The 24,655-nt window shown below is 43.7% G+C and overlaps 4 protein-coding genes across 5 annotated transcripts; 2 read left to right on the top strand and 2 right to left on the bottom strand.

Annotated features, from left to right (window-relative positions):
* Positions 1-104: 104 nt before the first annotated feature.
* Positions 105-3,912, bottom strand: ppp2r3c (protein phosphatase 2, regulatory subunit B'', gamma). Of its 2 annotated transcripts, none has more exons than XM_037486085.2 (13): positions 3,750-3,912; positions 3,510-3,634; positions 3,150-3,266; positions 2,943-3,055; positions 2,602-2,699; positions 2,293-2,363; positions 2,040-2,172; positions 1,869-1,924; positions 1,533-1,608; positions 1,306-1,442; positions 763-900; positions 615-674; positions 105-521 (listed from the first exon to the last, which is right to left on the bottom strand). In XM_037486085.2, exons 1-13 carry the CDS (start codon positions 3,814-3,816, stop codon positions 327-329), a joined length of 1,386 nt encoding a protein of 461 aa, XP_037341982.1. In that variant the 5' UTR covers positions 3,817-3,912; the 3' UTR covers positions 105-326. The 2 variants fall into 2 exon arrangements, with proteins under 2 accessions (XP_037341982.1, XP_037341983.1); XM_037486086.2 differs by having other exon boundaries at positions 3,150-3,254.
* On the top strand, positions 3,898-12,183 carry prorp (protein only RNase P catalytic subunit). Its single transcript, XM_037486084.2, has 10 exons — positions 3,898-5,042; positions 5,333-5,471; positions 5,597-5,831; positions 5,933-6,243; positions 6,454-6,501; positions 6,667-6,799; positions 10,814-10,924; positions 11,363-11,511; positions 11,667-11,865; positions 11,971-12,183. The coding sequence occupies exons 1-10, from the start codon at positions 4,592-4,594 to the stop codon at positions 12,097-12,099; spliced, it is 1,905 nt and encodes a 634-aa protein (XP_037341981.1). The 5' UTR covers positions 3,898-4,591; the 3' UTR covers positions 12,100-12,183.
* Positions 12,184-12,273: 90 nt separating this feature from the next.
* Positions 12,274-15,868, top strand: psma6a (proteasome 20S subunit alpha 6a). Its single transcript, XM_037486088.2, has 7 exons — positions 12,274-12,474; positions 13,127-13,221; positions 13,386-13,467; positions 13,597-13,752; positions 14,232-14,410; positions 14,924-15,018; positions 15,196-15,868. The coding sequence occupies exons 1-7, from the start codon at positions 12,399-12,401 to the stop codon at positions 15,251-15,253; spliced, it is 741 nt and encodes a 246-aa protein (XP_037341985.1). The 5' UTR covers positions 12,274-12,398; the 3' UTR covers positions 15,254-15,868.
* A 4,005-nt stretch (positions 15,869-19,873) lies between these two features.
* On the bottom strand, positions 19,874-23,048 carry nfkbiab (nuclear factor of kappa light polypeptide gene enhancer in B-cells inhibitor, alpha b). Its single transcript, XM_037487334.2, has 6 exons — positions 22,636-23,048; positions 21,742-21,847; positions 21,438-21,648; positions 20,785-20,873; positions 20,404-20,661; positions 19,874-20,308 (listed from the first exon to the last, which is right to left on the bottom strand). Exons 1-6 carry the CDS (start codon positions 22,887-22,889, stop codon positions 20,273-20,275), a joined length of 954 nt encoding a protein of 317 aa, XP_037343231.1. The 5' UTR covers positions 22,890-23,048; the 3' UTR covers positions 19,874-20,272.
* Between the last annotated feature and the right edge of the window lie 1,607 nt (positions 23,049-24,655).

Genomic DNA, 24,655 nt, shown 5'->3' with positions numbered 1-24,655 from the left:
TATTGTTCATTTATAGTTTTATATTACTTCACAAACCTCCCTCTCATGGCTCAGCTCTACACAAAATATTTTCTATGATTTCATTTAAACGATGAAATAAAACATTAAAGGCATACAAATTTATTTTCAAGAGGTAAATGACAACACATTCTTTACAGAAAATATGGAATATAATGAAAGGTCAAAAAGGTTTTCACTACAGTGACATTTAGCTAAAATGTTCCCAGAGGGACCTTAGTCAGCAGTAAGAGTAGTTCTAATGTTTCCATCGCACACTCCCGTTGGGAGCAGAACTGATGAGTAACACTTTAGTCCCCAAATCCTCTTCAGGTGTCGTCGAGGTCCCCTCTGTTACTGCTGTCGCTGTCGTTGGCGACCAGCACTTCTCTGTTCTCGTAGGTCCAGAAGCCATTGAGGTCGATGAGGATGCTAGCGACGGTATCGCCCTGGCAACTGTTGACCAAGTCCTGGAGAGTGATCTTATAGGGGTCTTTGGGCTTCACCATGTCGAAGATCTCATCCTGAGGACAAGGCAGTGGGGCTACTGATGAGTCCGGCACAATAAAGAAAGCCCAAACCAAGTGGCTCTATTTGTGTGTGTGTGTACAATATACCTTGACATCCTGGAAGGTGACAGGCTCCTGACCATGGAGTTTCATCTGCTCCTGAATGGCCTGAAAACACAACAGTATTATCATCATCACACACACACTGACACAAGCTGGGCCCGAGCCTTGAAAAAAGGGACATAGAACCACTTACCCTGAAGAAGTAGTTGAGGGAGAAGACGTTGAGGTGTCCCCGATTGTCCATGTCCAGAAGTTTAAAAATATACTGCAATGCTGCAGGCTCCTTCCTGTTCTCCAAGGCCAATACAAAGTCTAGATAGGTCTTATAGTCCTTGGGAAGGAGGAGGAGAGCAAAACAATAAATCATTCTTACAGTAAATGTCATATTTAGACGTAATCGGGCTAACTATCCACCTAAAGGATGCGCCGAGGAGAGATTAAACCAATGCCGTATCAAACCTGTGTCAGCTGCCCGTAGAGGACACGAAAGACTTTGTTCCCTCAATGAGCAGCTCAAGCGGGACCTCACTAGTTTGTTTGAAGTTAATCTTTAACATACAGATGGTTCAGGATCATTAAAAGAATCCCCCAAAGAAATCGCCAGATCTCAACCCGCTTTGTTCGGACTTATCAGACGGTGTTTTAACGATGGTTAATAATCCACCATCGTTAAAACAGCACGAGGCAACAGCACAGTCGCACACAACTCTCCTACCGGACCTGCATGCGATCGTACCATTTCTCCATCGTAGGTGAGACACTCCTGAAACACTCGGTCCAGGAAGACCGAAGTGAGCGTCGCCGTGCCGTAGCGCGAGAGCTCCTCTTTGCTCAACATGCCGTTGTGGTCCTTATCCAGGTTGAGGTACTGGCCTGTGGAGAAACAAAGATCAACAAAGCATCCAGAAACAGCAGGAACCCAAAACGTTAGATCGGAGCCTGGAGGCCGAGACGCTCCCTCACCGTAGACTCGCAGGGCAGAGGGGGCTGAGAACCAGTTGGACTCTTGACTCTCTTTAGAAAGCTCCTCGTCTCTCAGCTAAATGCCCGCAGGGAGGGGAGAAGACAGTGGGACAGAGACGAAGAAAGCAAGCCATTACGTAAGCTGGTCTTTACAGTTGTGGAACATCTGTTCTGTAATGTCGGAGGATTTCATAGGGTAAAGAGAAAACATTCATTCTTGTAAATGTCTTGTATTTGTCTCTTTAAAAACATGCATTTTTTATATTTTAACTGCTTGAAGTGTAGAAACCAAATACATTCATAGGATCTTATCAGTGGTGGAAGAAAAATGTCTACCTCCAATAAGTCGTCCAGAAAACTGCAGGCCAATATATCCTGGATTTTGATCTTCCCTGAAGAAGAAAAAACAGCAGGAACAGACGTCCTCAGGACTAAGCTTCTATAAACCCGCAAAGGTGCATTTTACTTTAGAGGTGTACCTGCACCATGTGTGGGGTTCAGGCTCACCTGTTCGGAGAGGGTCGAGAAAGAAAAAGAACTTTCGAACAGCGGTGCAGACGTAGAAGGAGTAGAAAGACTTCTCCAGTCCGTCCAGCTGAGGCAGAGTGGGGATCAGCTCCAGGATGTAGTTCTCTAGATCCTATGCACAGCAAGGGCTTTTTTTATCCAACTCTTAGAGGATGCCATTATTCTTAAAAATGGCTGCTTGCTTCAAGAGGAGAAACTTTTTTAAATGTGCGGTTGTGATAGAAATGCTCACCGACTCTCTGAGGTGGCCTTGTCCTGCCACGTCATACAGACTGAGACCTATCCGGGTCTGATGCAGCCACACTAGATGCACAGAGGGAACAAAAAACGGGCAACATCCAGTGACAATATATTCACCAATAGTTTAAATGCATCCAGGTAAGTACACTGGTATTACGAAAACAACTACAATATCAAGGGAAATAGTTCGAGGCAACAATAAGAAGAATTATTCTTTTGTTGTTGTACATTCTCAAGGACTATTATACTTATTTATCCTTGCAGATTACTGTTGTACACAAAAGAAAATCCCAGTCCAGACCTTTCCTCATGACGTAGTTAAAGAACTGCATGATGGAGATCCTGCCGTAAGGGTCGCTATGGAGCAGCTTGGAGTACACTCTGGCTGTGAAGAATTTTCTAGAGGAAAAAGGGGAGAGAAATTTGTACTTTTAATAAGATTAATCTGTTAGATCTAGAAAACATTATGGGACTTGAATTCACAGTAATCCAAGGAAAGGCCCAGTGACGCCTGAGGAACTATGGGGATTTTGCACAATCAACCTTTCATCTAGCATGAACATAAAAAGGAGGATTAGCACAATGGGGTTTTACCCAAACCTCACCGCTGCCAATAAACGTAGCCTACTTCCTGCTACTTACTGGCACTTGGCCCCGGCCTTCTCCCCCACCTGCAGGTAGGCTTCGTAGCTGATCATGGCCTCCTCACCACTCATCGGGGGCACCTGGTGCTTGTCGAGCAGAAACCACAGATTCTACAGGCAAGACAAATGGATAAAGGCACAGCAATAAGGATGTTATTATGCAGGAGCATGTCTATTTTGGGTCTGAAACCTGTGTGTGTTTTACTTGTAGTTCCTCATTATCCAGCAGTTCTCTGCTCTTCCTCTGGAGGAAGACGGCTCTGGATTCCTCTCTCAGTTTCTGTAGTAAAACTTCCTCCTCTGCTGGTAGCTGAAACAAACACTATCATCACCCTCATCATCTGCTCCAAAGCCAAAGTTCTGGTGACGGATGACATTAATACAACCTATGGTGTCCTGAAATAAAATATTGTATTATTTTAGGGCAGAAATGTGATAGTTTTCTTCAAAATGGAAAACGATATTACTTGGAACATTGAGGTGAAATTTAGGTATAAAATCTGTCATCTGTAAAACTTGCGATAAATGCTTTCCATTATGTATTGTAATGTTATTTAAATAGTACCCTGTAGTAAAACCGTGGGATGTTCTTGTAAGACTTGTCTTTGTCGCCTCCTCCCTTCCACTCCGTGTAGTATCTGGTGAACAGCTGCGTTTCTTCTGCTTTCTTTTCCTCGTCGCTTCTGTCATCTGTGGAGCAACATGGAGATGAAGAGCAAGTGAGCCGTGACGCAGCGAACCAACCACTTGGTCCCAAGTAGCAAACGTTAGCCAGTATGTGACGGTAATTCACATTTAGTCTCACCTTTTGGGGTGTTTTCTAACCGTCTTTTCAAAATATCCGCCCATTGAGGCAGTTGTTCTTTAGTCATGGTGTTACCTTCTCTAATTTGAATAAAATACTGCGTTTAGCATAACCTTTCGATCCCAAAACAGTGGAAGTAGTAAAGTCACACAAAAGCGTAACAATGTCAAGCTGGTGTCTACGTTGCTCTGGTTCGGATTTTTTATTTCAAAATAAAAGCTTGACGTTATTACTTCGGGGAAATGTGAACCGCAACGAAGCCGAGACAGAAAAGTATGTGTTATTCAAAAAGGTTTCTACTGTTTAAATAAAAAATATGGATAAAAAAGTCAGCGATGCATTTATGAAAATGAGCAAATGTATATTTATTTTTTCAAGTGACAATTTGAAACCAAATTCCGGTCTTTTTATTAACTTGACGGTTCACAAACGCAGCTGTCAAACGTTGATGACGTCATGTTGCGCGACTCGAGTCATGCTTGCAGTTCTCAGTTTTGTTTATCCATAAAGTAGAAAGAACGAAGCTGTGTTTGAATTGGATACCTAAAGAGAGTGTGAGTCGCCTTTAATGCGTCATAGTTACTTGTAGAACCAACGTGAAAGGGACATTTATCCTCAAGTTGCTATTGGCAACAACACAGCAAGGTTATTAGCATGCTAGTCTCATACCTGGTTATTGATTCATGTAACTGACAGCATGTTTTTACTTCAGTTGGTTTAGGTAACACATATTTCACCAGTTTGTATATGATATGTGATTTCAGTTTAGAACGGATATACACCTGAAGTCCTGTGTGATAATAGATCATCCACATTCGATTCTCACAACTCCATGAGATATTATGGGCTCCAGCTTGATATTAAAAGTCAGAATATGCCTGAAAGCCTCGAAGCCGTTCTTCTACCAGGGAAGTTCGGCTTCCTACACACGAAATGCTTCTCTGTGCAAGTCATCCCAGCTGCCCTTTGCAGCCCGCTTTCTGTGCAGCAGACACAATAACCCAAACCCAGGAGGCAGACAGACAGACAGAGGGAACAGCCGAGAGACTGATGGACAAGGTGGAGTAAGACACGGCACTGTCAGACGTAGGGAAGAGGAATTGTGGGATGGAGCTACAAAGGGAGGAGGGAAGAGCTCCGCCCTTTGGCACAGACCTTCTTCCCCCAAATCTGTGTTTGCTGCTGGGACGGCAAAGAGGACGACAGAGATGCTGAAGAGAAAAACGTCTCTGATCTCTCAGGGCGAGGAGCAGCGGGGAGGCCAGTCGGAAAGGAGGACAACAGGAGGAGCAGGTAGGACACCTTGAAACTATTTTGTTAGGAGGCATCTTTTTGCACTCAGAAGAGCTTGGCTTCTTTCTTTTAGTCACCCTTCTTGATGCAAAATACAACATAGAAAACAACTTGTTTGCAGGAACGAAGCGGTTCAAAAGAATATGCACGATTAATCCCATTATTTTGCTTTTGATACTTGACTTAAAACTAAAGTCTAGAGATGTTTTTCTGCTGCCTTTATAAGGACTAACTGAGTCCATGATAGTGTTTGAGAGCTTTTGTTGCAGTTTTCTTCACTTGTTTTACAGCAAAGGTGCAGCCTCCCACCCGGCCGCTCTCTGCTGCAGAGTGGAGGACGCTGAAGGAGTCTCTGGGAAATCCTCCACGCTTTGACATCCAGATGATGTCTACTCTGTTCACCTGCGGGGCGGAGCTGGACATTGCCAAGTGAGCGCCAGAGATTTTATTGATTTCATTCTTTTTGGGGCCAAATCTTGGTTTTACAGTTTGACTTTGAAAGCCATATGGCAGGAGATACCAGCAAGGCAGCTCAATACACCTTTCTGCCACAGGTCCCTGCTGACCTTTGTAGCCATGGAAACAGGGACGCTGTCCTATGAGCTGCTTCTACGGTACCTGACGCTGTGTGTGAGCGGTGGCCACAACGCCGAGGTGTTTGATGTCTATGACATTATGCGGGGAAATTTCCCCTCTCTGGAGACAGGAGCCTCCAGCCTCTTCATTAAGTCCTTCTGCCGGACGGAGAAATGGCGGGAGGCTGTCGTCATCCTGGGTGAGATAAAGAAGGTAAACAGTGGTTTGATTTTTACCATAAGCATCTCAAACCGGAGCTGGAGGACGTGGCATCCCTTCTCCATCGTCACCTGATTTTACTGTACACATTCCAGGTCTTTACCCCGTCACCGCGCAACTACGGCGACATCATCGCGGCGGCGTTGTTAAATGGTGACGCAACCACTGCCTGGGCTCTTTATGATGAGTTGATGGAGAAGGGACTGAGCCCACACCCGGAGACCTGGAACGCTCTGTTTAAGGGCGTGAGGACGACGACGGAGGAAGAGGAAGGAGAGAAGGAGGCTTTGGCCATGTCTCGGTCTGAGCAGCAGGAAAGGCTGCTGAAGGTTCTGCTCTACATGAGAAACAACCAGATCTACCCCCAGCACGGCCTCGCCAACACCATCAAGACCTGGTTTGAGAGGTACAAGAAAGACATAAGGACATGAGAGTTAGGGGGGAGCTGAGGCCGGACCAACTTATTTCTTTGTTTGACCTAATTTCTCATTTTAGAAGTATTAAAAAAAAGGATTTTTATTTGGGTATGGCTTCAGAATGCATTTTCTCTTGTTTATATGAACCTAACATCGCTAATTTATTTTTTTTCCGTCGGTCTCTTCTTCTCTGTCTTCAGTCTCACCGAGCAGAGCTGGACAGGAAGTTGGACGATCGCCAGCCCAAAGTAATTTCATCACTTCCTACCCCAACTTTAATCTCTGTGGAAGATGTTTTATCCATATTTGTGCAGAATAGTCTGTTCTGAATGTCATTCCTATAATTAATGTGCGTGTCTGCGTGTGTGTGTGTGTGTGTGTGTGTGTGTCTGCATGTGTGTGCGTGCGTTTAGGGGTGTGTGTGGGGGTTGTGGGTCGGGGTTAGAGTCGATCCAGCTGACTGATGAGGAGTACCAACAGCTGAAAGACAGAGTGATGACGGACATCATTCAGGGTCAAGATGTTTTTAACAAAACTACACCAGAGGTACAAATGCACACATAAACACAAACATACACGCATGCTTAGTAGGGTTTCCATATGTCCAAAATACCTGGAAGGGTCTTTGATAATTTAAATATAAGGTTGTCCATAGTATTTAAATCGCCTAAATGCATCTCTACAGGACTTGCAGACATACTATGTACCGTAAATTCCGGACTATAAGCCACTACTTTTTTCCACGCTTTAAACCCTGTGGCTTATACAACGGTGCGGCTAATGCATCTTTTTTTAACGCGCGAGGGCGAGACAGACAGGTGCAAGTTACAGTCAAACAATATGGCTGTCGGAGAAAGAAACAGAGCGGCTGCACGTAAACCTGCCATTAATTAATCAATGGTGAGACGTTGGAGACGGCATTGTGAACAACTCCAGCACGGACGACTTCGTTTTTCTGCTGTGTGACACCTGCGGCTTATATATGTACACATCTTTTTTCCGTTCTAAATGTAGGTGCTGCAGCTTATATTATATATTATATATATATAGATAGTCTATAGTCTGGAATTTACTATAGTTTTATTGGTATTTATTTCCCTTGTTGTCAGTTATGAAATATCATTAGTTTTAACAAATATATACATATTATTGAATTTACTTTGTCCATTAATTTAATCTACCTTTGTATTAACTATTTGATTAGAGCAGTACACAGTAAATAATACATCATCTCTGTACATTTAAGCTTAGTCCAGATATGAATAGTAAAGTAAAGTAATAGTAAGTTAAATAGTAGTTAATTTAGAGAGAGACAGTTGGAGATGGCACTTAAAAAAAGTTCCTTTTTGTTCCAAAAATGAAAAAAATATTTATTATAATTATAAATATCATATAGATTTTTTTTAACAAGCAAAAGAGAAGAATCCATTGTGAGTCTGATTGTTCAATAACATCTGTCTGGTCAGTTAGCCCCCCATCGCTCTACCTTCTTCTGCTAGATGGCGTCATCGCTGCACAGTGCTGGACTGTTGAGGCTCCTACATTCTCCATCCACATGAATGAGAGTGGAACAGCTTCTGATCGGATCTCCTTTTGAGGAGTTTGTTTTAAAGTTTAGTGATGGGTCAGCTGTCTTTTCCTGTTGTTCAGAGACTCACTGCCAACATGTCTCTGCCATCCTAAAAGTCTGAGGTGTTCTGTCGGTCTCTCTGACCGGGATAAGGCTAGTGTCTGCGGGGAGAGTGACGGGTGAAAGCTTTCCACTACATTGGAAAGCACTTGCTGTATTATTTATAATGACTATGAAAATAAATTAAAATGTGTTGACTTGAAATAGTTCCGATAACCAACTTTTAAGTTGTTTCATCAGAAACATATATTTAGGTAGTATATCGTATTTACTTTTGGCACAGAGAGAAAGTCTGAACACTTTCCTTTGTGTTTTTCAGAAGTCGGGGGAAGTTTGTTGGTGTGACAGTTAGTTAAATTGAGGGGATTTCCAACATGTGGAGCACCATGTGAATCTGGATCAAATCTACCTTCCGCCAAGCAATAAGGAAGGCAGATAGACACGCCGCTGACCTCCACTTTACTAATTCCTAAAATGAAGGCAAATCATTTAAAATGGCAAACCGGGTGCTTCAGAGCACAGTGGAGGGGCAGATGCCGGGGGGGGACGCAGCCAGAGGGGGACTTGTGTTTGTCCACGTGTGCTGAATATAAAGTCGTCAACGCGAGCTGCAAAGCGTGATGTCATTTTAGGCAGAGAGAGACACACGAGTTGCTGAGATCAAGTCGTGCATTTTGACTGCAACCAGTGTCCTGAAAAATAGAAACCTGAGTGTGATTCAATGCCAACTAACAGAAAACTAATATATGTCACTTTTGGGAAGCTTTTTTTGTTATAAGTTAAGTATATAGTTTCTAGTGGTGATGCCTTGCATTGACTATAATGAAGTGGATTTCTAATATTTGTGGGGATCAGCCCTATTTTTAACACAGAATAATTGGATCCTCAAATATAATGTGAATTGTATGCATTGTATAAGTAGTGTGTGACTGTGTGTAATCATCCACAGCAGCACAATGAACTGGTTTCGCATTTTGGCTCTGGAAAGTCCCTGGATAATTATACTGGACCTTCTCTCCTCCCTCTTTTCGCTCCATCTGCTGCTCTTAATCGTCTTTCTTTTTTTAAATTTTATAATTATTGTGATTTCTGCACCCTTTTGCCATTTTAATCAATCAATCTCTATTTATCCACCCTTCCAGCTGTCCATCATTCGTCTGTCTTTTTCTTGGATTCATTTAGCCTCCAACCCAAACCCCCCCCAACCTCCACCCCGCCCCACTCTCAACCAAAACTAGCCTGTGAAACTGCACATTATCGTAGAATAAATGACTGTGCATCTGTTCCGTCAATTAAACCAATAATACTGCAGCATCAAGGGGGCTCGTCATGCTTTTTCATCTGGAGCACGAAGGAGGAATATTGCAGACATTTTAACATTTCTATGGTGCGAGGGACCACAGTTAAGTTTCACGTCCGGGGGAATTCACTGCAAAACTATTTCCATGGGGCTGCTATCTTAAAGTGAAAGTACTAGTGACAATGTTCCTGCGCTGGAGGCCTATTCTAAGCTGCAGCACTACTTTCATGCCTTTTATGGTACAAAGCTGTTACACAGACAAAACATGTGGTTCAAATTTAACAACTGACACCCAAATATGAATTTGTAACTCATTTTTTATTAAAATAAAATGTCTATATTTTTTGTTATTTAGTGACTTATTTGAAGGAAGTATAGAATAACCAAATGTTTTACATACAAAATAGACAGTTGAGAGTGCGCTGACAGCCGCCCACTTCACATTTAAGCGTCTTTGAGACTACTATAAAGCGCTATATAAATCCAATTTATTATTATTATTATTTCATAATATTGAGTCAAACTGAAAATACGTTTTGTCCAACAGGGAGTAACGGTCTCAGGTCCTCAGTGTGGGGGCGGCGATTATAATCTATTCAGCTTTAACGTATAACACAGTAATGCCAGCTGGTCATCTCATTTTGAAAGAAATAAGGCTAGTTTGATGTATTGCTCGCAGGCCCGAGATCAGTCAATGAGAAAATCAGGCCAGTCAACTCACAGGTGGGGTTCAGATCAGTCCCTGACTGCACTAAGGAATAAACCCCCATGTGACTGTGGGAGAGCTCTGCATAATTCTTTTTTACATTGTCATTACTGTAAATATTTAGTCAGACATGCAAGAAATTAGTCAGTCAATTGTCAGCTATGAAGTTAGTTACCTTTGCTAACAATGCGTCATTGACCCCAAATAGATTTGTTTAGGCTAACCTTTGGATTTGCCTTAACAATTGTATATAATAGAATACTTTCCACAAGTCATTTGTGTTCCCCTAGAGGTAGACTTGAGTGGTTTTCTCCTTTGGCCACAAGCAGGTCAAATGAATAACTTAATGAGTAAAATATCTCTGCATCTACGTCAATGGATTGAATGAAGAGTTCAAACTGACATTCATGGGCCTTAGTAGCTGGGCTGCTTGGTGTCGCACCGCAGAAAAGAAAAAGACAACTTCTTTTTTTTTTTTTTCAATTGTCTTTATTTTCTGAAAAATATTTCACCTGCCGCACCTTCAAGACTGGCAAAATACAAATACAGGACACAAAATATTTTCTAACATGAAACCGGTCCGTGTGGCAAAAAAGGTCGGGGAGCTCTGCTTTGGATGATAACACCAGCAAAACTGCACTTTGTGTTTTCCGCCAGTGAGCAAATGCAGGCGTGCTCCGTTGTATTCACATTACATGCCAAATATCAAATTGTCACACATAGTGAAAACGAAAGTACACTATGTCTATTCTATGTGGTAGTTAAATAGCAACAATAAAAAGCATCAATGTCCTCAAGTGTAAAATAAACTGCTTTAGTAGAAATTTTCAGGGAGAACTTGGCAGGTTTTTTGTAATTCTTATATGAATTTATTCTTTACTCCTCCATGTCAATATATTGCTCTTTCTGTCTTATTCTGCTTAGGAGTTGGAGATGTTCAAGGTGTTTGTGGAGAAGAAGCCAGTGTTTGATGTCGTTGTAGATGGGCTGAATGTGGCGAATATCAGCAAGGACAAAGGCAGGCAGTCAGAGATGGTGAGAAAACACAGTTTTACTAGTTTATTCCTTTATATGTGTATGTCCAACCTGGGGAGTTTTTAAACCGTTTGCACTATGACTAACACTGCAGTGTGTGTGTGTGTGTGTGTGTGTGTGTGTGTGTGTGTGTAGGAGGTGCCTTTAAAACTGGCCCATACCTGATTTTAACAACACTTGTCTACCCACATGTGTCTGTCGTGAGGATGTGTGATATGTGTCAACTATCTGTACTTTTTGCTTTGAGTTCACATTTGTTTTACACTTTCTCAGATGTTCTGTAGAAACAATGAAGCAAAAGAACCAACAGACAAAGATGTGTCCCGATCTAGGATCTGTATTTGTCATTTAGGTGCTGCTACAAACACCAGACGTGTATTCATGTTCTGTAGTTAATATTAAAAGAAGTGTGTTGAGGTGTGTGCGCGTTTGTTTCAGCTGTTGACGGTGGTGTCAGAGCTGGAGAGACAGGGCCTGACTGTTCTGGTGTTGGGGAGGAAGCACATGCTGCGACCCTCCAGGTCGTGGGACAGACACAACATGAAGCTCATCCAGCAAAAGGCTCATTGCTTCTTCACTGACAACATGTGAGCACATACAAAAAAACAAGAATGGCATGGAATATGTACCAGACAATAAGACAAAAATGTATTTGCACAGCAGGGGCAACACAGGCTGTTTGCTAACAATGTTTACGAAGCAGAGTTTAACGTCACGCCTTGTGGTCTCTGCGTGTGGTCAGCTCGGAGGATGACCCCTTCTTGCTGTACGCCACGCTGCAATCCGGGAACCACTGTCGGTTTGTGAGCAGGGACCTGATGAGGGACCACAAGGCCTGCCTGCCAGACGGAGCCACCCGACGGCTCTTCTTCAAGTGGCAGCGAGGCCACCAGCTGGTAGTGGACGGGCACGTAGCGGCAGGCAGGAGAGTACGATTTCAGGTGAGCAAAGGGGAAGACCAAGGGGGGTCCAAACGGAGAGAGCGAGATAGTGGATGACTGTGAACGAGGGAAAGAAGCATACCAATTAACTATGTGTGTATTTAGAGTATTCCCAGCTACGACACCATCATCCAGACTTCAGCAGACTCGTGGCATGTTCCCTACGACGACACAGAGGACAGGTGCACCTATGAAGTACCACAACGATGGCTGTGCCTCACCACAAACCACTGAACACAAGCACACACACACACAACTCATACGGTTTGACCATAAACTGTGGACTTGTTAATAAATAATGTACAACAAAGAAAAAAGTGGCCTGAACTCTTTAATTCAACTTTTGAGATCGCTTAGCATTAGCATTAATGCAGCGTTGTAGCGTGTGCAAAGGTGGCCCGGAAGTGGAGCACTCCAGTCGCAGAGATCACATCCGGTGTAACGTTAGACGCATTTGCTTGTTTTGCCTCTGTTGCCTATCACTTCTAGTTTCAACTTCAGTCTAGACCAGTTTAACGTTATTTCCAGCCGCCATGTCTCGGGGGTCGAGTGCAGGGTTTGACCGCCATATCACCATCTTCTCGCCGGAGGGAAGACTTTACCAAGTCGGTGAGTGACGTTCGTGAAAGAAAGCACCAAACTCAACCTGCTCTGTCATCACTAGCTGCTAACAGGCTAGCGTTAGCTAGCAGCCTCTAGCTAGCACCTTCATAATGTTGTTATTAAGAAAAGGAGTTAGTACTTCGTAATAAAGTCACTATGGGCAACTGATAAATGCTTACCTATAATTCAATATAGTTATGTAGTAATACATTAACTTATTGGTTAATTTTGATACATTTGTGCTAACGTCTTGGCTACGTTGATTTAGCTTTGAATGCTACTATTTAACCATGTTTTTATTAGCATTTGTCAGAGCCATAACCTTAACATACTTACCCCTAGTTCACAGTTTTAATGATAACAACCTGTATAACGACCGACTCTATTACCGCATTCTTTTTTTTAAAGTTGCCATAATTGAACTGTGAAATGTTTGCTTAAGACCTGTTTCCAATGTTACCCAAAGATCAGTGAAACAAGAACAAACATTACCAGTGTGTTACAAATGTATTAACTGTAATACTTAAATAGCTGTGTGTGTTTTAAATTACGGTGCGTTTAAAACAACTACCTATAGTAATGATTGAAACTGAAATAAGTCTGCACACAATTGTCAAAATTTAGAAGTGCCCTCCTTTCCCCTTTTGTCTGTCTTCAGAGTATGCCTTCAAAGCCATCAACCAGGGAGGGCTGACGTCCGTAGCGATCAGAGGGAAGGACTGCGTTGTGGTTGTCACGCAAAAGAAAGTTCCAGTCAGTATGCACAGACACACACACACACACACACACACACACACACACACAGAAGTTTATGTTTCTATGTCCTCACTAAGAATGTGGCCAGATTCAACACTTGTGGCATATGTGATGTTCAGATCTTTCTGTTTGTGTTGTGTGTTTTTAATTTTTTTTCTCAGGACAAGCTCCTGGACTCCTTGACAGTGACACATCTGTTCAAAATTACAGAGAACATTGGCTGTGTTATGACTGGAATGACAGGTAATCAATGTACTGTCTATCTGATGGTGAATACTAGTTTACTACGTTTTTCATCATTTTTAAATGATGTAATGGGTCAGCGAAGCATTACATCATTTGATGACCATGTTGATGTCTTTCGCTGTCCAGCTGATAGCAGGTCTCAGGTGCAGAGGGCGCGGTATGAAGCAGCTAACTGGATGTATAAGTATGGCTATGAGATCCCTGTAGACATGTTGTGCAAACGCATGGCGGACCTTTCCCAAGTCTACACACAGAACGCTGAGATGAGGCCACTAGGCTGCTGTGAGTAATGTGCATGTGTGTCCTTTTATTATGGTATGGTAAATAGTTCTTATTATTATTTGAACCAAAAATGATATTTGCAGCTTCATTTTACATTATACGTTATGGCTTTGAAACATGATCTTGGTCTTGCCCATGATCAAGAATTTAGAAATTTATTTTGTAAAAATGTGCAGTTTGGATCTTTATTCAAATGTTTAAACAGATGATCAGGAATCATTTATTGCCATCATATGTCAGACATACATGGAATTTGACTTGGTGCATGACAGCAGACAGTACAATAATGGACAACAGACATCATAGTGCAGCAATAAGATAAAAATATAATAAAATATATGCTATAGGTTAGTAGGCTAAAGCTATGCGTTAGTAAGTTAAGAAATAATGATAAAGATAAAGTGCATGTGATTGGGCTTGTTTATCAATGTTTCTGGTGTTCGGTCTTCATTCTGTTTGCCTTGCATCCTTCCTCCAAGGTATGATCCTGGTCGGGATGGATGAAGAGTTGGGTCCACAGCTGTACAAGTGCGATCCGGCCGGCTACTACTGTGGCTTTAAGGCCACAGCAGCTGGCGTCAAACAGACTGAGGCCACTAGCTTTCTGGAGAAGAAAGTCAAGAAGAAACTGGATTGGACCTTTCAGCAGACCATAGAGGTAGCGAACACGCAACCTCACTTGACCTAAATGTCATGGAATTATTTGGAAATTATCTTTAGCAGGGAAGGTCAACAAGTGTTTTGGGTGTAAAAACGGGGTTATTGAGTTTGTGTCCTTTAGACTAAAAGGTTACTGAACTGCTTAGTGGCTCTTTGCTGGCAGCCATTGAATCAGTTGCACAAACCAGGCACTGTAGGAATCCTGATATTGTTCTAATAACTGATTTCTTCGATATTCTGTTTCAAATATTGGTTAATACTTGCCAGATATTAATGTACTCCCCTTGGTAGATGAAAAAAAGGTTAGAGTGTCACACAGCTCTACATGTAATGTTCTATGTTGAAAAAAAAAGATGAACTATTTAATGTCGTTGGTAGAAATATAATTGTTGTAATATGTAATATTTAGTTATCATATATAAACACCGTAAGTTTCATCTGAGTCTCATCTAAAGTCCCATCTGAGCTCTTGTTTCTCAGATTTATTTTGCTCATGCTTTTCTCAAAACAGACGGCTATCTCATGTCTGGCAAGCGTTTTGTCCATCGACTTCAAGCCTTCGGAGCTGGAGGTGGGAGTAATTACTACAAAAGAATCCAAATTCAAGTGAGTGCTTTCCTCATTCAAAGGGAGTTGGCAAGGAATATGATCCTGGGTGAAAACATGGTAATGTCTTGGCACTGTTAATAGTGCATCAGAGCTCTTTTAAAAACATTTGTTTTTGAATGTGTTCTCAATACGTGTGTGTGTGTGTGTGTGTGTGTGTGTGTGTGTTCGTTCCAGGATTCTGTCGGAGGCTGAGATTGATGTCCACCTGGTGACTTTGTCTGAGAGAGAGTGAGGGATGCTCTGAACAGGATGAACAGAACCTCCCACTCTCGTCCTAGAGGAAACATCATTAAGGAGATGCTTTCATCTTGTTCAGAACTGTCCGTACCACACAGGGAGGTTGAAACACATGAAACAATCTGTTCCTTATTACCAGGTTGGGTTGAATATGTTACCCACCTGCACCCCCTCCTCCACTCTTACTGGTCATAAGCCAGGACCTGACTGGATCCAATAATATCCCCCCCTGCCTTTCTTTTCTAGCCGTACTGCAGGCCATTCACATCAGTCCTCCGTATGATACATCCGGATGGAGCTCAGACTCAATGAATCTAGTTGATGAGCGTGACAGCGCCTCTTCCACTGGAGGACTTGTCCTGTGGCTTCTTGAGGCTCTGTCAACAGAGCTTCCAATCGCATTTACTCAGGGCCGCGCCGGTGTGTGTGTATCCCCCCCGTTTCATCACCGGCTTTAGCCACTTTGCTCGGGGGAACAGCTGTGGGAATCCTCCCATCAGACAGTCATCATTGTCCCGCCCTACAGGAAGTCATCCTCTCCCCGGTGTCTCGACCCTCCCCTCTGCTGTACATGACTGCACTTCTATTAAACACAATGGTTTTTATCAAACCGTGTCCCAATTTTCTTTTCTTCAATGTAAACTTCATTTAAATGTAAAGCGCAGCATTAGCTTGTCTGTCCATTTTTATGGTTATTTTTGGCTTATTTCTCCATGAGGTTTCAATCTCTGCTAAAATACAGCTTACTGTGATGAGTTCTATGTGGAAGGACAGTATGAATTTTAAACGGTACATTGTTTTGTTTTATCTGCCATCGAAAGCTGCTAAAGTCTAAAACACATTCCAGCTGGGTAAAGGTATGAAAAGCACTTTAGTGTAAAATATCCCCACAGCATTTGCACTTCCAGATGTTAGTGGGTGGGGAAAAGTGTCACACGTGTATGTGTTGTAAAGCACCAAAGATCTTATGGATTCAGCTCTTTAATATGCTTTTACTCCAAATATGAACACAAATCCAACATGAACACTGCAGGTGTTTTATATATCATATATTATACCTTACATATATTTTTTTATATTTTTTTACCTATTTAAAAAAAATCTTTTCTTTTTTGACCCTACATATTTTGACTTTTTTCTAGGGCTGTCAAAAATAGCACGTTAACGGCGTTAATTAGCTGTTTGTTGTTAATTACGTCAATTTTTTTGACGCATTTCACGCATGCGCAGTGTGACAAATTATTCAGGTCCGGAAAGAACCTCTTCTTCTAGGGAATGCACTTCATCCTTTACAACACATTACTGCCACCTGCAGGCATACGTCAGGCCGTCAGGTTCAGCAAGTCGTTTGCGCCAGAGACCCTAACCCCTCCCCCTCCCCCCGGTTCTCGCGCAGCGGAACAGAGAAGAAGAAAAGCTCCGCCCAGCAGAGCTTTGCTAAGAAAAATAAATAAAGAGCAGCGCTGAGATAGAGGAAAGACCATCGGAGAGACCCGTAATACTGTTCTGAAACATGCGAAGGAAGAGAAGCCAATGCGATCTAATTCCTCCCAGGTATGGGGATATTTCACACTGAAATGGGGGGTGGTAGCGGATTTCTTTGCAGCGCCAGTCGTTCTAATCGCCGCGCTCGACTTCAAGGTGTAACCTTTATTATTGTTCGGTCTGAAACGGCGCGCCCAGTGACGGGTGGTGCAGCAATATTGTTGTTCGGGTGGAAATCGGGAGAAAGGTCGGTCCGGGAGATTTTCGGGAGGGGCTTTGAAACATCGGGAGGGTTGACATGTCTGGTCATGTCTGGTCATCGCAGCCCGCAGGAGCACAAACTCACAGCAGAGTGGGATAAACTGCAGAGGCTCGAGACCCTTCTAGAGCCATGCAGGGAAATCAGTCTAACTTATCAAATAACATTGATTTGATTATTTTCTGGAATGAATTAAAAATCAAATATCAATAACATGTATTTATGTAAAAAATAATAATTATGATAATAATAATGATAATTATGTATCTGTGTCCTGTTATTTATCTTTATTATGCATTTCAGAAAGAAAAAATTGTTAGGATTCAGGTGATTAATCATGATTAATCCACTGAAAATTCTGATTAATTTGATTTTTTAATCATTTGACAGCCCTACTTTTTTCACAATATTTTTTTCCCATGACATGACTGGAATGATCTTAGATGGAGCAACCTACACGTCCCTGTCACTAATGCCAAATGCCCCAAATTTCTGTACTTTAAACCTTATCTGGGTTCACCTCAAGGGACATGGTGGCTCTTCCTAAATCCTTTTTTAGTTTTGGGTAACTGACATTTATAAAAAATCATAATGGGATATTGCCCCAGAGACGGATTGGTGCATCTTGGAGGATCAACCATGCTATTCATCCTTCCTGCATAAAGGGGAATTTGAATGTAACAGGGAATTGGAGGGTGGATGCACTAAAAAGGGTAAACAAATCTACACCCTGTGCCAGACTGTCAGTTTAAGGTTGTCCACAGGATGCCCTGAAGTAGACAAACATGTGATTGTCTTGAAAAATGCCCTCAGAGGCTGTAATAAGTTTCATGTCAGTGTGACCACTGAATGAGACACATCTGCTCATCTTTACTGACTCATCCGGCCTTCTCTCCCGTCAAAAAGGTGGAACCCTATAGGCTATGTAGCTATGGCTAATAAGTGCTAAAAGCAAAGCAATTAACATCAAATTTAGTCAATTCATCATCATTCAAAAGATTCTTCATCATTCTTGACAATGCCATCATAACACAAGTGAACGCGCCTTGTGTTCCTGCATAACCCCCAGGGTTCACTTCTCTGAAACAACCAGTGGGGACAATGCCCCCACAACTACCTCCGCGGTAGTGCACTCAAGACTTGGCAGGAGCGGGATTTGAACCCACTGGCGGCACTTACAGAGGCTTTCGGCTCCTTCTTGCACCCCTACACTACCAGTCCTGGTCACATTTTGGCAACTTTGATTCTCCTATTTAACCTTGAGCATGTAAGTTAAACTTTAAAACTCTTTTAAATGCTATTTCCACATCTGGACTTGAACCCACAACTTTCAAGTGCAGTGCAGGCTTGTGGCAGCAGCTCTTCTGCTGTGCTACTTCACCACACACACTAACCAACTCTTTGTTTGTTGTATTTAACCATGAGATTGCTACTCAAACCTGAAGTAAAGCCAAAGGCTCAAACCCAAGACTGGGCTTGAACCCACAACCTACAGGTTAAGGACAGTAGCTCCTCAGCTCTTGTGCTGCACTACCTCACCATGCACAAATTAAATTTTTGTTTCTCGTATTTAACCTTGAGACTGCTACTTAAACCTCAAAACTCTCTCAAAGCAGAAGTGATGTCTGCATGAAGGGGCATGAACCCACAACTTCAGACAGCAGGTTGTGGCCGGAGCCTGCAGCCCTTCAGTTGTTCCCTTGTGCTATTCAAGCACATGCCTCATTGTGTCTGTTTCTCATATTAGACCGTGGGATTGTTTACTAAACCTCAAAACTGTTTCAAAGTTTACAGTTTGAAGCCCTGACTGCAACCAAACCCTCCTTCTGAGAGAGCAGGTTTGAACTGAGGATCCTCCACACTTCAGCCTTCCTGCTATCTCCCTGCACTGTTCCACCACACACCTGTTGATGCTTTTGAATCCAAACTCAATTCTCATAGATTCTCAGGCTGGAATCCACAACACAACACACTTGTCTGCTGGAATTGGTTGAACAAAAATAAAAATCCATGTGAAAAAAATTACTTCTCACTGTTCTCAGGTCAAATATTTATGCAATTAAAATGCGATTAATTTCAAAGTCTCTAATTAATTAGATTAATATTTTTAATCGAGTCCCGGCCCTAGTTTTAACAGATTTAAAAAGCTATATATATTGTCAATGCATTATTTTTGAGTTTGTATTCACATCTAATAGCAAGTTGACATTACACGTTAACGGTTGCAGTGTATGAAGCCAACACAGCGGGCTGCTTGACAGTGACCCGATTTCCATTACAATCAGAACCTTTCAGAAGTGTGACCGGAGCCTCTTGTTCGTTTGAGAAGGAAGAAGAAGCAAGAATGTGTTCAGTTCCTGGGAATTTCCTGTCCTGTCCCCAACCCTGCCCTCCCAAAAACTTCCTGGTTTAGATAACTGCAACATCGTGTGCTTTGTTACTTACAGCACGCACGCACGCACGCACGCACGCGCGCACGCACACGCGCGCGCACGCACACACACACACACACACACACGTGCGTGCTACGAGGAGTTGTGGCAAGCCCAGTTAGACACCGGTTCCTCATTCGGTGGAAATGAGTTACCAGACCCTTTCTGCATGTCATGCATTGCAGAATGTAGAACTCAAACTCTGTTGCGCTTCATAGAGCAGAGACATACAGACAGAAGGGTGATTGCAGCCTTGTAGCACCGTGTGCTGTTAATTATACGTTGGGTTCTGGCTGAGCTTTCTTTAGCAGCATTACCAAAAGAAATGTCATTTTCCCTCTAAAACCAGTTGCCATTAATGACCAACTGCAATCTTTCAATGTAGCCATAATGCATGTGACCCACCTCCCCTCCCCCCAAACACATGAACACATACACATTTATCTGTTAAATATGAGTGTCTTTAATTTAACTGGTGTGTGCTGGACATGTACAACCTGCTTGAATGTACACATTCACAGCTTCCATAAAAAATACATCTTTGTATACACAGCATTTACAATATCATACAACAGAGGTGTTGCAGGTACATCTGTGTGGATGGATGATGTTCTTCTCTTCAGGTTTCTGTGACGTATGATTTGCGTTTTCCACAGAATATGATCCATCGTCTCTTCATTGTAGAGCAAAACTTGTCACAGCTCGCCGTGTTTGTCCTCCTGCGGCCCGGGGCCGACTCGTCCATCAGCTGTCAACGCGCCGCTTCCCACCTCCAACGCTGTCGGGCCCATGTCATCATCGCATCCTCCTGCCTCTGTAACCGCCACCCCCATCGCTGCTAATGCCCGTTCCACTGTATGTCGTCGTAACCCACCTGCAAACACACGGAGGTCAAAAACTGAGGTCAAGGATTTGTCCAGAGAGCGCTTTTCTTTATTTTATGTAATGCTCTGCATTGTCAACACGCACCTCCTCGTCGGACTCGTCCTCCTCTTCCTCGCTGTTGTCCGACTCGCTGTCGGGGAGGTCCCGCAAGGCGGGGTCGGTCAGCGAGTAGAGCTCTTTCCGAATGTCGTTGTCATTGCGGCCGTAGGTGAGGTGGAAGGGAGTGTGGCCCCCGGAGGTCAGGAGGTTGGGGTCCGCTCCTTTCTTCAGCAGCAGTTTGACCAGCGAAAGATTCTGCTGGTCCACGGCCAGGTGCAGCGCACTGCGACCGTTCCGCTGCTCCTACGGGACGGGAGAGGAGGCAGGGTTGTGTAAGCCAGAGGCGGGTGCTGGTCCTTACTTGTATACTATGAAATTTGACACTACGGAAGTGTATTTTCTCATATATAGCTTTTGTGTGTGCACCTTTGAGTTAATGTCAGCTCCGAGATCCACCATGTTCTCCACCAGGGACAAGAAACCCTGGACTGAGGCCAGGTGGAGGCAGTTCTGACCTGTAGGAAAACAATCAGAGAAAGAACTTAATGACTGACACAGAGGCAGCTAAAGGGTCTCAAAGCTAAATAATGTGCATGTACAAAAAGTAACTTTAATGTTTATTTACATTATCTGCCATCTTAAAGCCGAGTACTCAGGTAGAACCTTTGTACCGGGTTTTTTTTGTCTGTATTAACAATTTCTATTTTAAAATATTCCCCAAAGAAAGATTTGACACCAGTGCAGGAAGTGATGGTGTGGATGTGGGATTCCCCTTGCTTGCTTAAGTCTTTCCCTCCCCACAGTGCTCTGGGATAATGGGTCTTCTGGTTCCCACCCTTCCTTCGTCTAAATGGTAGTTATGAATGGTCGGTTTCTGCTCTTTTCCATGCACCGAGGGTGGAAATTACTGCCACCGCGACAGAACATTATATTCACATAACGTCAAAACATCATTTTTCTGTCTCTCAATGCTCAATCCAAATGTTTCTGTTCCACTTAACCAAGTGGAGTTTCAATGCGGAACACTGAAGCATTTATCGGACAATACCATAAAACGTTGGGCCTTGTTCCAGTCTCACCGTGATAGTTGCAGGCAGCCATCACCGTGGACAGATGCTCCGGAGGACAGTTCTGCACGAGGACGCTGAAGCACAGCAGGTTGCCGTGGCGACAGGCGATGTGAAGAGGTGTGTCCCCACTGTCGTCCACGAGCGTGGGGTCGCAGCCGGACGCCAGCAGGCGCTGGCAAACAAGTGCCTGGTTCGTTATTACAGCTAAGTGGAGAGGAGTCTAGGACGAGAAGGAGTTAGTGGAGGACAGGTGAGTTACTGAGTCCAAGGACATTTGAATTATTCTCTAAGTGATGATAATCCCCTTCAGTACCTGTCTCTGGTCATTCTGTGTGTTGAGGAAGTCTGTGTTCTTGGACAGGTCTATCATGGTACTGATGTAGTCCTTGGCCTCGTGGATGATGGCCAGGTGGAGCAGCCTATAGAGGTGGAGAGGGATGGGGGAAAAAACTGTTATAATAGACATACTTAACACCACCTAATCTATAGTTTACACTGCAGATTATATTTTCTAATACGTTACTTCTGAACAGTGACAAACTGACATAAAAATCAGTTTTGTGCTGAATTAAGTGCAGGAAATGTTAAACTTCACAAAGAAGTTTAACATTGTTGCGTAATTTATCCAGATTATCATTAGCAGGAATTAAAATCCTCAAACAAAAACTGTGATTATCGGTGCAATTTCAGAATTGTTTTCTATTAATTCACATATGCAACGCGTTTCCGAAGCTGCGGACGCGTCTTCCAGAAGGTGCTTTTTCCCCCTGTTGTTTTTCCCCTTCTCCTCGCATCACGGGAGCGCGCGTCGGTCCGATTCCCTGGCGGCGCGCCTGGGACTTTCCCAGTCTGACCCGCGGCCATAGTAGATTCCCTCCTGATAATGGCCTTTTGTTTACGTCCAACGACGCAGCGCCTGCCCGCAGGCCCGTTATCCAACACCGAGCCCGTTACGTGCTTCCGTCACACCGCCGCAAGCTTGTTTTTGGCCAAGACCAAATTCTACGTCGAGGCCCCCAAAAAGCACGAAGCTGGGGCCTGTTCCTGTGCATTGTAACGCATTCCCCAGAGAGGCGTCGAATTACCCCCGAGACCTCCGCGCGGGGCCTTCTTTCGGGACATTTCACACGCCGACGCGTAGGGTTACATTCGGAGAACTCATACATTTAAAAAAAAAATGTAAATAGTTACTCCTGGTTTGACTTACGTGTCTCCGTCCTCCGTGATTTGCGTTTTCCATTCGTGCGGCTCTCCGGCTCCCGGGGCAGCCTGTCCGTGCTGCGGCGGCTCGCACTCCAGCTGCAGCAGGCGGATCTCGGCCGCCACAGCCTGGTACTCCTCCTCCTTCAGCGAGTCCAGGCCGCTGTCCAGCCGCTCCTCCGTCGACGGAGCCGGCTTCCCGTCTTTCGACTCGCGGCCGTAGTCCATTTGGTTTAATATACTGGTCCTGCGGAGGGCCATGGGGGCTTGTTTATTCGGGACGAGGAGCGCTTGGTCGTCTACGGGCGGAGTTGTGCGGCAGGCTGTTAATGCCCTCTGCTGCAGCGGGGCGGAGCTAACGACTAGGTGGGGGATTTCCAGAACACTGTCACTCAGAATAACACAGCGCACGGAGCGATGGCACCATGAGGGGATTTCTACTCAGACACATATAAATACACCCCTCGGTTTGTCACCGAGAGAGCAAAGTGCTCTTGAGCAGGCTTTCGCTTGGCTGCACACATTTCTGCAGCAATTCAGTCGTTACTTACGGGTTTCCTCAACAAATGTAGTATGCAAAATATATACTTTTCTAGTAGTATTGGTATCTAATGCTGAGTCAGCCAAACTAATAAGGAAAGCAGTGCACCAATAACTGTTAATTCCACTAGAGTGGGAAACACTGAAACCAGAACAACTGGAAGCACTGATGATTTCACATGTGTTGTTGGTATTGGGTGGGGTTGCGTGACCAGTCCTAAATCTGCTGAACACCTCGATCAGGAGGAAGTGTTGCTTAGCGGATGGGAAGACCAGCAGGGGATGTCCTTGCAGCGTGTGTGGAAGTTTCCTCCACAATCCCACATGTGATTGCAATTTGATTTGAACAAACGTATCACACCATGAAACCGCAAGAATGAACTAACAGGCCTGCAGGCAATTCCCCCCCCCCCCCCTGAATGCTTTTTCCCCAACTGTGGTGCGTGCATCGATTAAATGATATTGTATAAAAATGGTATGAGTTGTTTGTCTTGCTGTCAGCGCTGATATTATACTGAGATGAGGATTAAACTGGCAGATTCTGTGCTAGTGCCTTTAATAACCCAATCTTAGATCTGTCATTCACTTCCTCTGCTGATGAAAATGGAGGCATTCCAAGTTTCCTGATAAGGCCCCGAGACTTTGCGAGGCTGTGACCTATCCCTTTCAGAAACAACAAACAGCGAGCTGAACATGATGTTCCGAAGGCCCCGAGGGAAACTCCAGGCTCCTTTTTACCTCCCATTGTTCCTTCTGCAGACCAGTTAGACAGGGAGGCTCATTTTTTACTGAACTGCACAGTCATGCAACTAATCCTGTTTACAATCAGAAAAGTGTTTTTGTGGAGGATCTTGTGCATGGTTAAGGTATTTAGGTATTTAGGTATTTGCGATTTGTTGAGTCCCACTGTGCAACTATTGCATGTTTTAGATAAAATCTGCAATCAGTTTCTGATGCAGGGGTGGAAAAAACCACACGGCGCACAGTTCATTGTGAATTCATGCTATGCAGCCATCCTGCTGATCACACGCCGCTTAGAAGTCATAGTGAAAATAAAGCCTCCGTTTGAAAGGTCCTATGGCCGGTATGTGGAGGAGAGCGATGCACACAGCCGACTGGAGGGACTCGTTTGACACGCTCGCAGAGAGCTTCGTGTATTGAGACATACATTTCAAATGCATTTGAAACATTTACAGAATCTCGACACCCATCTACATCGCTCAGCCCTTCATTTGTTAGATTATTTTTTGTTTACTTTCATGTCGTGTCTAATTGGACGATGAGACACAAGGGCATCTTCCACTCTTCGAATGCACACTCGTGTAAATGATGGTGCTGTGATGGTTCAGATCTAATTTGATCTGAATCAACAGAAGCTCTGCGTTATTACAGGAACAATCTGCACCAGTTGATGTTAAACCTCAACCGTCATGTATCCGACAAACATCCTAATGTGGCTCTGGCAGCAGTAGATGCAGGAGGAAGTC

This window comes from Pungitius pungitius, chromosome 14, assembly GCF_949316345.1.
Source record: "Pungitius pungitius chromosome 14, fPunPun2.1, whole genome shotgun sequence".
Taxonomy (NCBI): domain Eukaryota; kingdom Metazoa; phylum Chordata; class Actinopteri; order Perciformes; family Gasterosteidae; genus Pungitius; species Pungitius pungitius.
The sequence above is the reverse complement of the archived record's forward strand: the minus strand, read 5'-3'. Positions and strand labels throughout refer to the sequence as shown.